At 35.6% G+C, this 17128-nt stretch overlaps 1 protein-coding gene across 1 annotated transcript in view; it reads left to right on the plus strand.

The window, feature by feature from the left end:
* Positions 1–17128, plus strand: part of LOC121377913 (TPR and ankyrin repeat-containing protein 1-like) — a 54465-nt gene that overhangs the window by 30332 nt on the left and 7005 nt on the right. The window contains exons 8-12 of the mRNA XM_041506009.1: positions 4392–4613; positions 8706–8843; positions 11237–11355; positions 13768–13920; positions 16306–16537. Of these exons, the coding sequence (XP_041361943.1) occupies positions 4392–4613; positions 8706–8843; positions 11237–11355; positions 13768–13920; positions 16306–16537 (864 nt within the window). The remainder of the gene's footprint in view (positions 1–4391; positions 4614–8705; positions 8844–11236; positions 11356–13767; positions 13921–16305; positions 16538–17128) is intronic.

Here is a 17128-nt window from a genome sequence, read left to right on the forward strand (position 1 = left end):
GCAGACACATTGTCCAGGCCTTCCGCTCCTCAAGCCACATGTGGAAGCCTTTTCAGTAGCTTTGTCAATAACTTTCACTCCAAACACAGAGCTGCTTGCAACCCAGCTAAATAATTAGCTACAGGTGTAAGTCTCACCAGTACCGGATGCAGAGGCCTGTGATTTAGGTGCACTAGCCATACATTGGGGAAGGGGGAACATAGATGCATATCCTGATACTTCTTCCAAAGGTACTGCAGAGGGTCCAGCATAACCATTGTCACTTATTACTCGTAGCACCTGTGTGGCCAAATCATTTGTTGTATCCAATCCTGCTTTGTCTGATGTTCTGCTATTGCCATATTGGGAAAAGTTGTTACTTTATTCCATGTTGAGAAATCACCATCCAAATCCAGACTTTTGTCTAATGAATGTGTGAACATTATATCCAACGGTTTGAACAAAAGAGGTTTCTTATCTAAACACCATGGAGGCAATATTGAAAGCTCATCGTGTGTTAACGACTGCTGTCTATAGTTTTCGATGACACTGATTTCACAGATAGTGCTTAAAAAGTAAGATTAAACCTCAGATCATTCGCATCACAAAGTTAGCTGAATTCTTGTTATATTAGTGAATTGTTTGAAACTCAAAGGATCTACTATTGCTGGTCCGGGATCCGGTGACTGCTTTGGTGTCAAAGATTCATGCAATTAGTTTCGGTTTTAAGGATGGTCAGATGCATCATCTTCATCCTCCAATATGGGACCTAAATCTTGTGTTGAGAAACCTCACCAGTATGCCTTATGTCATATTGTCTGTGACAAGAACAAGAGTGTTTTTGTTGGAATTCACAGTGACTGCAAGAGGTTTTGAACTTCATGTTCTGGATGTTGACAAGGTTCGTTTTCGATTTATGCCCTCGAGATATACACTGACACAATTAAAGGTTTCAGAAACGGTCGGAGAAGACTTTCTCTCTCCTGTAACCAGAGTCATATGACAGACATTTTCAGGAATACAAAGTCAACTTGGATCAGGTCGACAATTCAGCATCTAACTCTTACGGATTATGAACACTTGTGGCAACAATGTCTCTGCACTGCAACACACCACTTAGTGACATACTAACGGGTTGTTCTTTGGACCACTGACTCAATCTTCCCTAATTAATATCTCGGGGATGTATCCACTGAAGACATTGACAGATTCAATCATTTTGGTTCAGTGTTTGCAGCTCAAGCTCTGGTTAATATGGGTCATGCTCGTCGACAATAGTTGCGCTGTCCGATTACAGGACTGCATCCTGAAATATCTTTCTAACCGACTTGTAAGGACTATTGATTGGTAATAGTTTCTACGTTTCGGACTTGTTAGTGAGGGGTGTTTTCGTAGGTTGAAATTTTCTTTGTTTTGTACTAGCATTTAGGCTATTTGTTGCCACCTTATTGGACTGGTAGTTCTTGTATTTCGTTCTTATTTTGACGGACGTTACCGTATTATTGACTAACTTGTTTTGCGTGGTGTTAGACCCGTTCATCCTGGTGGTGATTTGGCTAACCGTGTCTTAAATCTTCCACATTGTTGAAACCATTCTAGTCTATGGGGAACAAACGTTGACATATTTGGATCATGGAACACTCCTCCTACTCTTCATTTATTGATGTCATGTTAAGTTGAAACGAAATGTTGAAAACTTGGAATGTTTTCTCTTTTATGAGTACTTAACCTGACCTCAAGGGTTTATACCCTCCCTACCACCCCCACTTCCTTTCCTTCGCTCGATGCACCCAGGGCACAAACGGAAACTTCAGTCATGTGACCAGAACAGGAAACAGAGGACTCATTGAAAGATTTTTAGCTATCTCATTGGCTGTTGGGATGTTAGATCAGGTCAAGTCAGAGTGTTTAACGTGCACAGGACAAGAAAAGGTGGAGAGGGTTAGAGGGAGGATCCGCCTGCACTGACAAGTGCAAGAGAGCACCAGCAGCCTGACTAGAGTCTGTAACAGGCGGAGGGTTGTTATAGGGTGCTATGGAATTTCGAATATCTCGTGGGATTAATGCCCAATGGAAAGGTTGCGCAGTTTTTAATGAAGGAAATTAGGTGCAATTTTGAATGGTCCTTCAAAAAACAAAGGAGGGAGCTACATATGTTCGGATGTTCGAATTAGTCTACTTAAATAGTGGATTATGTTATTTATTGAGCTTAAGTACTCATAAAAAGAACAATCCAAGTATGCTGTAACACAAAACAACAAAAACCGAGGTAATTAATTTGTTATGAAGTCACATATTCTAATACAACTAGCATATAAGTTTTTTTTCCCTTGGTTAATGTTTGTGATAAATCGGATGATATATGTATGCTGTCATGGGCAGCCACAATTTATCATGATGACAACATTCTGAGAACATGTTCGACAGTACATTGCTGTAGAAAGACTAAAACATTCTGAGAACATGTTCGATATGCTGTCACGTAGCCTCATGTGTGGTGCTTTTGTTAACATATTAATTACGCGTCTGCCATTATATTTAAACAACAATCTAAATAATTTTCAAAAAACAATTACTACCTTCAGACGAAAATGATGCTATTATTATTATTTTATTATTATTTCATTTCATTGTAATTTAAACATTTCATAAACAATAATGAACACTGACCCACCCCAAGTAAAGTCCTGTCAGTGATCGATCGCAGCAGTCAATTTGATCATGTGTCTTGTCGCCTGCTCTTCTAGTCTGTATTCCTAAAATGGCACAGGCAGGTTCATCAGAAATAATTGTATCACAATCTGCAGTACACCATTTGTGTTTAGAAAATAAACAAGACAAGATGGAAATGATGATTAATTTTTAAACACAATTTTAAACATTAACTGCTTTAGAATATTGCACAATTTAAAAAATAATAATTATCCTCTTGTAAATGAATATTATTTTATGTATTTATATAAAAAGTGAAAATATGTTATTAAAAGTTGAAAACTTACATTTTTGTAGACCTACCCCATCAAGGTGATTTTTGTCCAAAATTAATCCAGGTGAATTCCTTTAAATAAGAGGTTGAAACACTGCTTCACAAATGTATGAGGTTGAAGCACTGCTTCACAAATGTATGAGGTTGAAGCACTGCTTCACAAATGTATGAGGTTGAAGCACTGCTTCACAGATGTATGAGGTTGAAGCACTGCTTCACAAATGTATGAGGTTGAAGCACTGCTTCACAAATGTATGAGGTTGAAGCACTGCTTCACAGATGTATGAGGTTGAAGCACTGCTTCACAGATGTATGAGGTTGAAGCACTGCTTCACAGATGTATGAGGTTGAAGCACTACTTCACAGATGTATGAGGTTGAAGCACTGCTTCACAAATGTATGAGGTTGAAGCACTGCTTCACAAATGTATGAGGTTGAAGCACTGCTTCACAGATGTATGAGGTTGAAGCACTGCTTCACAAACGTAAAGTCCAATTATATTCATCCGTTTGAAACATAAATTAACAACAAATGAAAATATTCCTTTTTGTTGCATCCTGTATTATAATAAATCATGATCAAAATACAGACTACAATACTGATACATTTGCCAGTGAGTCGTGAGATTACGTCATACTGTTTCTTATTATAAGCGTTTTCGCTGAGTATTTTAAGTAAGGATACTAGATAATTAGGTTTTTAATATCTGGGGTATTTATTAAAACAAAAAAACTCAGTAAAACATCATACAAATACTCCTACTAAGGGTAGCATTAGAATAGGGATAATATCAACAGGGCTTCTAGATTATGGTAGCCCCACTCCCATGGGTAGTGATATTCAATGTTACGTTAGTAAATAACTACTATTGGCATGCCCGACGGCTAGTGAAAACAAATTGTCAAATGTTGCAGTTTAAGTCTGTTTTGTAAATATGAATATCCGGCCCCCACCCCAAGCCCCCAATGTTAGTGTTTTTAAGCTGTATATCCCTCTTTAGGTGACATATCTGATTATTACTATTATTTAGTAAAATTGTATTAAAGATGGGCTAGTGAATTTTTAATCGTGGCTGGTAATTTTTCAAATCACTGATCCCATGGCTAGTGGATTTTATAAAAATTCTAGAAGCCCTGTATCAATGTGTTTTGTTCTTAATTATAAGGATTATAAGAATATTTGGATTTGGGGACTCGACTTACTCTCGTTTCAGATGATTTCAGTAATAAATAGTTACCGATTGCACAGTAAAAAGAGTAAAGGTTATTCATGAATAATTAACAATGTTTTTGGATGTGATTTTTTTTATTTTATTTTTTTATTATTATTATTATTATTATTATTTTTTTTGGATATAGTACAATATTGTCTTAAATTATGTATATTACGGATAATATATATATATTTTTAAACAAATTAATTTTAGAGGTTTTGAAACAGCCTTCCCGACCTCGACCTTTGACATTCAATCCGAACCAACATAAAGTGTTGAACTCTGAACTGAAGCACCTGTACACGGCACTGACGCGCGCTCGCGCCAACGTGTGGATCTTTGACGAGAGTGAGGAGAAACGAGCGCCCATGTTTGAGTATTTCAAAGCCAGACGTCTTGTGCGGGTTGTTTCGTCATACAGTAAAGAAGAATCAGGTACACTTTCATGTTCTCACTGTAAAGCATGACAGGGTCTTTTGATTTGCATATTTCCAGATACCTTTATTCATACATCCGATAGTAAAGACTTGTCTTAGGAAAACATGGATAGATTGGAGTGGATTATCTGCAGTCACAGAAAAATCAACAGAATTCAGTAACTGAAAAACAAAATTCTTGATATCCGTAGACTTTTTTCCTTAAATGTTTGAAAGGTTTTGTCTTTTCTTCATGAGAACATGAAAATTAATGTACTGAAACTTTATTTCTGCCTAAACATACCAACACACATTTGTTTCATTCTGATATTTATTTAGTTTTACACATACATATAAAACCTTAAAATTGTGTTAAAAACAGCGTGTATGTATTTGTAGCGACAAATACTATAGTTTGTTCACTGTCGAAATGTATTCAAAATGTTGCTCAATAAACACTCATAATATGCAAAATAAAGACAAATAGAACATAACTCTGATGAGTGAGAGAAATTAAGGTGGAAAATGTTAGAGATGGTAACAGACTCATTAATTTCACCACACATTTATGTTTGTAAAAATTACCTTAAAAAAAAGAAAAATACGCTTTGAATTTTTGAAGTTTTATATAACTTAATGTTACGAACAGACCAATTAGTCAACAATAGCCACGGTCTGGTTATATTGAAAAGAATTAATTCTATTGTTCCTCCAAAATACTGTCCTTTAACAAGTCTAAGATACTGATGATTTGAAAACCATGATCCAATACCCACCTTACATTGTTGGATTTTAGGAAACTAGTTCTCAGATCAACACAAAATTCTTGTATTACTATTGTTCTTCAAGAGTTTGCCACTTAATTCACTTGGGTTTTTTTCATGGTTTTATAATCACCATTCACAAACAGATGGATTTGTTGAAGCTTTGTACTTTATGCATTAAGCTTGAGTAAATTGTATACCTCAATCCATGAATGTGTAACTGTTGTGTAACAAACATGTGAAATATGGCAGTTGCCTTTCTTGTTTCATTTTACTTTTAATAATTAAAAATAGTATAATTAATAGCCAGTTTTTAACTGTTGTCAGGATCGTACTAGTAAACATGTATATGTATTTTGCTAATGAAAACCAGTATGTTGATTATCAGTCCTCAATTAAATTGTACCATTCGTGACACCCAAAAGCCGATGTGTATTTCTGTGCTGGGGTATCGATAAACATTCATTCATTCATTCTAAATTCTTTTTTTTTGTATCTTTGTTCCATAACCATAATATTTTATGTTAATAATTAACCAGTTAAGGAAGTTAGATTTTTCGTTATTAATAATACCAAAGATGACATTATTTTTATTGAAATTATTTATATCCAGTTTGAGTCACCAGTTTTGTAACAACCCATATGTTGTGAACCTTATTGCATTCGACAAATAGATGTGGTATGGTTTCTGGATGGTTGTTACCAAAGCTACAAATGTTTGACTCAGCATAGTGAATAATATATAAGAAAGTGTTTATAGCTAAGATTCGGTGAACTAGTCTGTATTGAAACCATATTAATGTTGAATCCTGAGTGCTCTGAAAAGGAAGTAAATAATATTTTGCCCATTCACTTGATGAAAAGATAAAACCTTGATTTGTGTATTTAGCTTGCGATTTTTGAGTTACGGAGTTAGAGTTTAATAAGTTTCCTTACATCCTCTTTGTCTTTTTAATAAAAGTTTGACTTTAAATGGAAGAATTGGGTTATTAACCATTTTAAATCTGTTATCTTTCAAATCATATAAACTATATATGTACGTTTTTACTGCATTTTTTAACGAAGCATAGCTAATAAAATTGGTGGATATATTGTATTTTTTTTTTATGAACTGATCATAGTTTAAAATATCACCTTTTTCGTCAATAAGGTCGTTTATGAAAACAATGCCTTTTTCAAAATAGTTTTTATATAGAAATGGCTTACGGTCAATGAGTATTCTATCATTCAGCCAAATATTAATACATAAAATATCATCTACGGTTTGAGGATTATGTTCTTTCTCTATTTTTAGCCAGCTAAGTAGGGTATCTCTCCAAAATCTATTTGCATTATATTTTTTTATTTTTTTTTTTAAATAATAGTCTCCGTATTTTAATATCTCATTTGTTGTTATATCAGTAACCGAATTAAATAGGTTTACCCATTGTGAATTACTTATAAATAATCTTTGTAGCCATGAGCATTTTAAGGCAGTCATAAAACTTTTTTAAATTTATCATTTTAAGACCTCCAGCTTTATAGTCTTGAGTTATTAAATCACGTTTTAATTTGTCAGGCTTATTTTGCCATATAAATTTTAAAAAATAACGTATTTAAGTTTTTAAGATCGTTTCTCCAGGATTAGGTAATGATATTAAAAGATGTGTTATTTTATGTATTATTAAAGTTTTAAGAACAGCTATTTTTTCCTAAGACTGTTACTTTTCTAATAGACCACAGTTTCATGGAGTTTTGCATTTCTTTTATTTTAGATTCATAATTAACTGCAGTAATATTTTCCAAATCTACTGAAAAATTAATACCAAGTAAATTGAATTGTGTTGTTCCCCAGTCCAATTTCCATCGTGTATGGTGGTAAACATCTTTAGAAATGTTTTTGCTCCCAATCCATATAGCTTTTGATTTTGAATAATTTATTTTTAGGCCTGAAATCTGTTCATAATAGTTTAATTCCATTAGTGTACTGCGAAGAGACTCGGTAGATCCATCTAGAATAAAACATGTGCCGTCAGCATATTGCGATATTAAAAATTCTTCACCATCTATATTTATGCCTTTAATAGTTGGGTTATTTCTAATAATTGCAAGAATTTCAGCACATATAATAAAAATGTATGGCGATAGTGGGTCGCCTTGTCTGCATCCCCGTTTTAAAATGATTGGTTGAGATAGAAATCCATTTTGTATTACTCTTGACATAGAATTATTATCAAAACGTTTTCATCCAGTCTTTTATTGATGATTTAAACTACAAAGTTATAGCGATGTTCAGAACTGTGTGTATACATGTATATGTACATTTACATCACCAAAAATAAAAGGGTTTTAGAGAAAAAACAAATGGCTGGGTACGTAATAAATAGAATAACAAACACAGTTCCCATTGTCAAATGTATGTCCCTCATGGAATTATTTTCATTTGTCTCTGGACATAAATTTGATAATAACTGGTACCGAGTTTGTTAATCTATGTATTTTCGTTTATTATCCTCTATATACACACGCTTTTTTGGCCTGGGTTTTGCTCTTGCATTATTTTATACTTGCATGAATTTGATGTTTTACATTATATGACACAGTTAACACATTTGTCAGTATAGCTGTTTGAAAACAATGAATAAACTCCTGTTATGTAAAAATAGAAAGCTAGCTTATCAGCCATCTTGATTAGTTAGTGTTCATGAAAAGGGATCTGGTGAATTGACATGTAAGTCTATATTGTAAACTAATGGCGAGTGCGTTCTGTATTGTGATTGGTTAATTGCATTTTTTTTTTTCCGGGATCCAAAATGACATTTGTGTGATCAAATAGACGATAACACCCGCAATTTCAAGAACTCCATATGGTTATCTCCTAAATGAATAATGCTAAATCCTGTAATGGCCCAACCACACTATATAGGTCTCCATCCTTGTCTCTATGTGGTTGTCATCTGTCCGTATATTAAGATATCGAGCTGAAATGTTGTCTCTAGTGTTATCATATACCATTATAGATTATAGTTTCCATGACGATTTACTTATTGTTCACATAGTGATGGTCCTTGAACTTAGGAGATAAGAATTTATGTATTCCTGATTTTTGTCTCTCAATGCCTCAGGATAATGAGCTAAAGGTTTGTACATAGCTTTATTATATTCCATTACAGATAAAGTGTTCATTGCCATTTCCACATTTTTCATAGATTTATGGTCTTTGAACTTACAAATAAGAAAATTTGTTGCGACAAGCAGTGGACATGCATTGCTTTAGCAGTACCCACTACTCTCTCAGAATGCTTGTTAAAACTATTGTCATAAGATTATCAACAATACAAAATATCTAATTGTGTTTTGTGTTTAAGTCTTTGCCGAGACGTCTAGTGCTGCAGACTGGGAGAAACGTGGAGATGACATAATGAAACGCTGCCTCTATGATGTAGCCGCTAAATGCTATAAAATGGCTGGCCATGAAAGAAAAGAAAAGATTGCAACTGCATCCAGTCAGGTAAATGGGGCGGGACGTAGCTCAGTGGTACAGTTCTCGACTGATGCGCGATCAATTCCCGTCTGTGGTCCCATTGGGCTATTTCTCGTTCCAGCCAGAGCTCCGCAACTGGTGTAACAAAAGCCGTGGTATGTACTATCCTGTCTGTGGGATGGTGCATACAAAGGATCCCTTGCTACAATTCGAAAAGTGACGACAGCAGTTTCCTCTCTCAATATCTGTGTGGTCCATAACCATATGTCCGACGCCATATAACCGTTAATACAATATGCTGAGTGCGTAGTTAAATAAAACATTTTCTTCGTTCCGTCCTTTCTTCCAACCAGGTAAACTCATAGCATGCATTATATGGGTTTAGAGACTAATAAATGAGTTATTGGTTATTATTAAGAGTATGCCACAAATAAAATAACTTTCACTTAAGCTTGAAGAAATGACAAATAACAAATACTGTATGAGGAGCATTGATACCACACTGGTTATCCTATTTACTAATCTAGCTCCATACTAAACCACTGGCCTGAGGTAAAGAAGGAAAGAAATGTTTTATTTAACGACACACTCAACACATTTTATTTACAGTTATATGGCGTTGGACATATGGTTAAATACCACACATATATTGAGAGAGTAAACCCGCTGTCGCCACTTCATGGGCTACACTGTTTGATTAGCAGCAAGGGATATTTTATATGCACCATCCCACAAACAAGGTAGTACATACCATGGCCTTTGATATGCACTGGCTGAAACGAGAAATAGCCCAGTGGGCCCACCATCAGGGATCGATCAAAGATCGACCACACATCGAGCGAGCGCGTTACCACTGGGCTTTGTCCTGCCCCTGGGCCGAGGTATGATGGGACACAGGATCATGCTGTGTTTAGTTGCAACCAGTGCTCTTCGACTTGAACGCCAAAGATTCCTTGCTGTGGTTTTTGGGGTTTCTTATTGGAATTTTGTTTAATTATTATTAATTTTTTTGTTAATATATATATAGTGCATGAAGCTTGTGTGGTGACAGCAATGGCCATTTTTGTATTCTGCCCCCTAGTTATTGCCTTGAAAATAAAAGGATTTTTTTTTTAAAAAGGTATGTTTTTTAATAAAGCAGCCAGGCAATGTGACGCACATGCATCCATATGTACATGCGCACATACGCTGACACACACACACACTATAGTAATGGCACGCTTTTTTGTTTGTTGGATTAAACATTTACAGTGGAGGGGCTGAAGAATAAAAATTATAAGAACTTTTTTGGTGGCAGATGGCTCTTGGCTGTCGACAAGCTGAAGTATTTGTCACAAAATTCAAATTCCTGTACGGAATAGAATGAGATTCCAGTTTCACTTGAGACTATACCGATCGGTACCTGAACACATACATATAGTGTACAATGTAATATACCAATTATCCTAGAGGAGGTTGATATTTTACATAATTATATATTAAAAAAACATGAGTAGCGAATTATATTTTTCACATAAATGTAACAACTTGTTATTGCATATAAATATAGGTACACATATGGCATATAAAGTGTGTTTGTTTTGTTTAACGAGACTTATAGAGCACATTGATTTATTAATCATCGGCTATTTGATGTCAAACATTTGTTAATTTTGACATGGTCTTAGAGTGGAAGCCCACTACCTTTGTTCTATTAATAGCTAGGAATATTTTATATGCATCACCCGACAGACAGGATAGCACATACCACGGCCTTTGATATACAAGTCGTGGTGCACTGGCTGAGACGAGAAATAGCCCAGTGGTCCCACCTACCAGAATCGATCCCAAACTGACCACGCACCAAGCGAGATCTTTACCACTGGGCTACGTCCCACCCCTATATGGGTTATAAATACTGGTTTCGTAATGCAACAAGTGAAAAAGATATTACCTAATTAACTTATTAATATACCTGGCGTTCTAAGCTTACAATATTCATTTGTTCCAACCAGTGCACCACAACCGGTCAAAGGCCATGGTATGTGCTTTCCTTTGTGCAAGAAAGTGCATATAAAAGATCCCTTGCTGCATTGAGAAAATGTAGCGGATTTCCTCTGATGACTATGTGTCAGAATTACCAAAACGTTTGACATCCAATAGCCGATGTGCTGTATTGGTGTCGTTAAAAAAATTAACTCTTTTTTTCAACAATATTCATAGTGGATTCCAGTTCAATTCAATCATTAGGGTTACTATTGGGTTGGGTTTTTTAGCTTCTGGAGACTTGAATAATTTATGTTCTACAATACATCATGCAGTGGAAAACATTCCCAGGATTAATCCATTCACTATAGTAGTAGGGTTTCCACCAGAAAATAATTTGAGGGTATGTAATAAAAACAAAAGGTATCATAAGCACCCTACAACATTTAGGTGGTTATGGGTTTGAAATCACATTTCTCGAGTGTGACATGTTAACGGAGGCGGCTCTCTGTCTTCGAAATGTCAAAGAGTATGAGCTAGCTGCACAGGTCTTTGAGAAGAGTGGACAGGTCAGAACAGAAATAATCAATTTTTAGAATATGGTTGTTGTTTTTCCACGTAGAATCACCTACGTGACATTTTGTGTTAATAAAACCAGTTAATTCGTTTTAGTAATAGTATATTTCATGATAGATCATGTTTTGGCTTGCGTGCATTGCATAATGTGAGTCTGAAGGTTTTCATCTGAATATCTGGCCTTCTGACCAGTCTGTCAACATTTGGTTAAAGGTTGGTTAAGATTCATATATATGTATGACCATATTTCCACTTGGGTTTTGGCTGTTATCTCTACAGACATTATTCTAGTATTTTTAATGCATTTGCAGAATTTTAGTTAGTTAAAGCATGAATTAAAAACAATAGACCTATTTCACATTCCAGCTGTGCATTGTTGAATTATGTAGCCATTCATAGACTTTACGTAAGCTTACGCAGCAAAACCTGACAGACATTAATTGGGAGATGTTATACTGTAGCGCTGAATGTATGCAGTGATTTATACATTTATTGATTATTCTAACAGTATGGGACCCAAAAATTCCAGAGATGTTTGTAAATAATTTGTTGTTAAGAGTCAGAGAAACCATCATTTTTCATACTTAAGAGCAGAGAAACCTCATGTTGCATGATTCTAACAGTACCGAATCATTATTCCAGATAAAGATGGCGAATTCATGTTAATAATTTTACCATTAGTTAAAGAGTCAGTCAGAAAACGACTATCTACATCCTTGGCTCGCATCTGTTTGCATGATTTAAATATAAATGTCATGCTTATACCAGTAAAATTCAAGCACGCTTCTTCTGAACCAGGACATGGGTCGTGTCTTTTGGCGTACCCTGTTATTTAAAAAAAAGGGCTTTTGGCGCTACACCTACCATTTGAGCTAATACAAACTATTACCCTTGGAGCTCGCTGCAGTCATGTGCCTACGCTAGATGTAGTCCGATTCTTTCGACTTGCGCCATGAGGCTATGTCATGGGCTATATCAATATGGTACGGGGTTCAAAAACCACGCTTCGTAAAATGTTTGCTGGAAAGCAGGGTATACTATGTAATATCAAGCACCTCCTGTGCTATCTGACCTGGCCTGTCTGTCCAGGACAGTGGGTTAATTGTTAGTTGGTTTTTAAACAGTTAGTGATTGAGAGACAGAGGGTGTAGTTGGCCTTACAATCCTACCTACCCACGAGCCCGTACAAAACTCGCACTGGGCTCCATTGATTGGAGCCAAAACTATTGTTGGTGGCTAAGCAAACTGCCCTGTCTGTGAAGCGGGCCTACCAGCCTGTAGTCCGATGTCTTAACCACTGCGCCATCGAGGCTGGTTGCTGGCTAGAGCTCTAGTAAAATATGGAGATTATATTGGTAACAAAACCAACAATTAAAATGTTTGCTGGAAAGAGGTATAGCTATTGTAATATCAACATTCATTGTTTTTACCGTAACCATATACCTGACGCCATATAACCGTAATTAAAATGTGTTGATTGCGTCGTTAAATAAAACATTTCTTTCATTGTTTTTAAAACTCCCATGTTGTGATTGCCAATGCACAGATTTATAAAATGATTGTGTTTTTAAAATGTGTATAAACGTCAGCTTCTCGTGTCTCATAACATGTGTAGCCTGGGCTCCATTGATTACGACAAAACTATTGTTGGTGCTAAGCAAAACTGTTGAAAGTGAAGCGGGGTTTTTAATTAGCGCTGAGCGTAGTGATGGGAGTCGGTTGGGATTTCATCATCGATCATTGGTTATAATCGGTTTCTACCAAACGATCAACTTTCGATTATACAATCGGTTAGAATTATATGAACATAAGAAGGATTTGAATTTATTAGTACCCTGTACCTATTGTGATGTGCACTCTGCAAATGGCTAATCGCACCTTTATTAACTAGTTAATATAATGTTTCTTTATATACTCAAGAAAATAGACCCAAACCACTGTATATTTACATCAATGTTATCATATAAACTGGAGGAACAATTACAGATAACGTTTTCCCACACAGTGGATTATGTATTTTTATAATCGATCATCACATCGTAAGATCCAATCCGATCAATTCTTGATTTTAATCGATCATTGGAACATCACTAGCTGGGCGTATACAAGGCTACCGTGGATATTTATAATTGGCCAAGGTGTTCTGAGTAGAGACATTTTGTCCCCTCTCCGTTTCATGATGGCGTTAAAATGTCGCCACAAAACCTATTTTACAGTAGCTTTGGCAGGGGCATTGCCGATTGCCACCTCAAATGTTGAGGGACTAAGGAATATATTTCAAAATGATATAGCAGTTATATGCATTGAGTTACGTTTTCACTATTTAGCATTTAACATGCAAGATACATTCTAGTTATTGTACTTTTCATGTTTCCGTTCACTTTGTTTTTCCATTTTGCTTACAGTTTACGGAAGCTGCTAGGATGTATCAACGATCGAAGAAACCACTAGACTGTAGTCAATGCTATGAAAAGCTTGGACACTACAACAAGGCAGTTGATATTCTTTACAAAGAGGAGATGTATGATAAAGCGATCGACTGTTTGCGAAGATACACGGTTATTTATTTTTTGATAGTTTTTTTAATAGAACAATTTTAGGCTGAAAAATTACTAGATTGATGGATGAATGGTCTCCAACAGTATTATCTGAGACATTAATTTTTTTATTACAGTGCATGGATTTGGAATTAAACAATTATGTGACATTGCCATACTTTTTGTTTCACCACAATCAAATATGAAAAAAAGGAAAAAAAAAACCGTAGGAAAAATATGTAGAGTGGAGATGTGTGGTATAGTGAAACTCCTCTAAACCGGACAACCTAGGGACCAAGTAAAATGTCCAGTTGTAAGAGGTATCCGGTTTAGAGAGGTTCTCTTATATACAGATATTTAAAAAGGGACCACAAAAAACGTCCGGTTTTGAGGGAATTCTGGTTTACAGAGGGTACGGTTTTGAGAGGTTTCACTGTATAAACAAATTTGTTCAGTTCCCTGCTGATCCAAACGGAGCGAACTATAGGTTTTGTCTACGTCTGTCTGTCTGTCTGTCTGTCCCACTTATAACTGTTTTCTGCACTCTTTTTCGCAGTGCCTCAGATATTGAGCAGGAATATTGTGTATAGTTTTATCGTGTACTGTTCGCAAGGATTTGCCTATTTTTAACACAGTTATGGCCCTTGAACTTAGGATATGAAATTTTGTTAGGCTTAGTACATTAGACATGGTTTGTTTAGAAAAGTACTCTCAGATTAATTGTTCTTTATAATTAATATATATTTAGAAAATAAAAAGCCTCCCCCTCCTCCAACCCACCCCAAGTCCTCCAACCCGCCCCCAACTTTCAACACGCCAGAAATGAAAGTAAATGTAGCATACAGATCTAATTTCAAAACAGAGAGAGTATAGTTTTGTATCTCACATGAGGTCCCATATATCCTAGTTCTTGTATCTCTATCACAGGTGATTGTCTTCTGTGGCCATCTGTGCTAAACACGTGCTATTCTCATCAGTCTTTGCTGTTGGCTTAGTCTGACCTCTTGAGAGAGAGAGAGAGAGAGAGAGAGAGAGAGAGAGAGAGAGAGAGAGAGAGAGAGAGAGAGAGAGAGAGAGAGAGAGAGAGAGAGAGAGAGAGAGAGAGAGAGAGAGACAGACGGGGGGGGGGAGGGGGTGTATATCCTTAATGAAATAACACCTTGGTTGTGAACTTGCTCTTTATAAATTTCAAGATTGCTCATTATTCTAATTCAACATTTTTTTAAGAACCAGTCTGATTGGATCTCTAATAAAATTTCAGGTGGTAAAACCTCCGTTACACCGGTCGCAAATTTCCAGGTGCTACCTACGTCACATGTATTCATACGCGCACATTTGTTTGTCAACAACAATGCCAGACGTCAGTCAAAACGTCTGCCACAACTATAACCCGTTTGACACATGCTGGGGAAGAAACTTGGGGAAATCGTAAACATTTCGGGGCATCGCAGTGAAGCGAGTGTTTGGAGTTATAATGCAGACTCCTCAGAAAGGCAAAAAAGTAAAATATTCCTCAATTATTCATGGAATTAATGTTGACGAAACATCAGCACTGATTCCCCTAAACTCCGCGAAAACAAACTCACAACCTGTACAATTTGCCTCAGGGAACGAAAATGGTTTTCTTAAATGATTCAGATGTACCAAAAAATAAAAGTCACATAACAAAAATAATTTTAAAATTCACAATTCAACAATCCACGTGTACAATTATCCACAAATTTCCAACAGCAGTAAATCTTAACACGCTTACCGTAATTTAAAAACCAATGCTTTGTTAATGTCAAGGTCGTTTATTATTTCAAACAATTGCTCTATTTTACTGTTGTTATTATTGTTATCAGTTAATAGTTACTCGAGAATACAATACACCATATATATATATATATATACCATATATATATATATATATATATATATAGACACACAGACATACATATATATATGGAATGGAAAAAAGATATGACATGTATCATAGAACAATGCTTACATACATACACATACACATGCACATACACATACACACACATTACAGGAAATATTTGTCCTTGTCATGTACCTCATCAGTATTCGCGTTCATTTTATGTTGATAGTTCAGTGCAATTAGTTTTGCTACCACAGATTAATACAACGTTTCCATGAATGATTGTTTGGACCATAGCATTTGAATTTTTTTTATTGTATGTCGATATGCTTAATAGTATTTAATGAATGAGACTCCTTCACAACTGATTAAACTGCGTTTCACTGATACGTTTTACAACCCTTGTCTTGATGTTGGTCATCATTTGTTTGACATGCACCCAGTGTGTTTCTCATTCTGGGGCATCTTTAAATATTCATTCATTGCATACATGGGATCAGATTAATGATGCGAGTGATTTCACTTGTGAACTTGTATTTCAGGAATTGATGTCTAAAAGACAGACCATGCCCCAGGTGATACTGGACCATCAGCCTCAAGACGCATACACTGAAGAGAGACTCACTTACAAGTCAGCTGAGCTGCATGCTCGTCAGGGCAACAAGACAAAGATGACTGCTGCATTAGAACGATTGTCTTCTTTTGATGACAAAATAAAAATCCTTGTCCAACATAATTACCATGATGATGCTGTGGATTACCTCGTAAAGAAAGGTTTGAGTATTAGAAACCTATACTTAATCAATTAAATGCTCCATACATCGAAAGTGACAGAGTTAAAAGGAAAGTAATGCTTGCTATGAGTAATGACACCAATTGGGCTAGAGAGTGAGAGAAGTAACCTGATGTTATCACATTGGCTACTTTTACCAACAAGCAATAAGAGATCTTTTACAGGTAAACAGAAAAATGGTCTTTAGTTTTTCCATAAAAAGTACACGACATATAGTAGTAATTAATATCTCAGAAAAAAAATCCCCATGTGTGGGGTTTGGGGAAAATGTTTTTTAGCACTCTAAAATTACAGAGCTTCTGGACCTATTGCAGGCAAACTGGTACATTGGGTAGGGATAACAAATTTAAAGTTGTGGTCACTTATATTCTGTCTGTCAAAATGGAAATTGGCAAGAAATCACAAAAATTATTGACGTCTATGGATGAATTTGATGTAATGATGCTATCCTGATCAAATCCAACATGGCAGCCATTATACAAATGTTGTTTTCTGGATATTCCACGTCATTATTTCTCATGTAAAACTTTTTATTTTATTTTATTATAATGAAAATTGGCAGAGAATAACCA

Source organism: Gigantopelta aegis, chromosome 7, assembly GCF_016097555.1.
Source record: "Gigantopelta aegis isolate Gae_Host chromosome 7, Gae_host_genome, whole genome shotgun sequence".
NCBI lineage: Eukaryota > Metazoa > Mollusca > Gastropoda > Neomphalida > Peltospiridae > Gigantopelta > Gigantopelta aegis.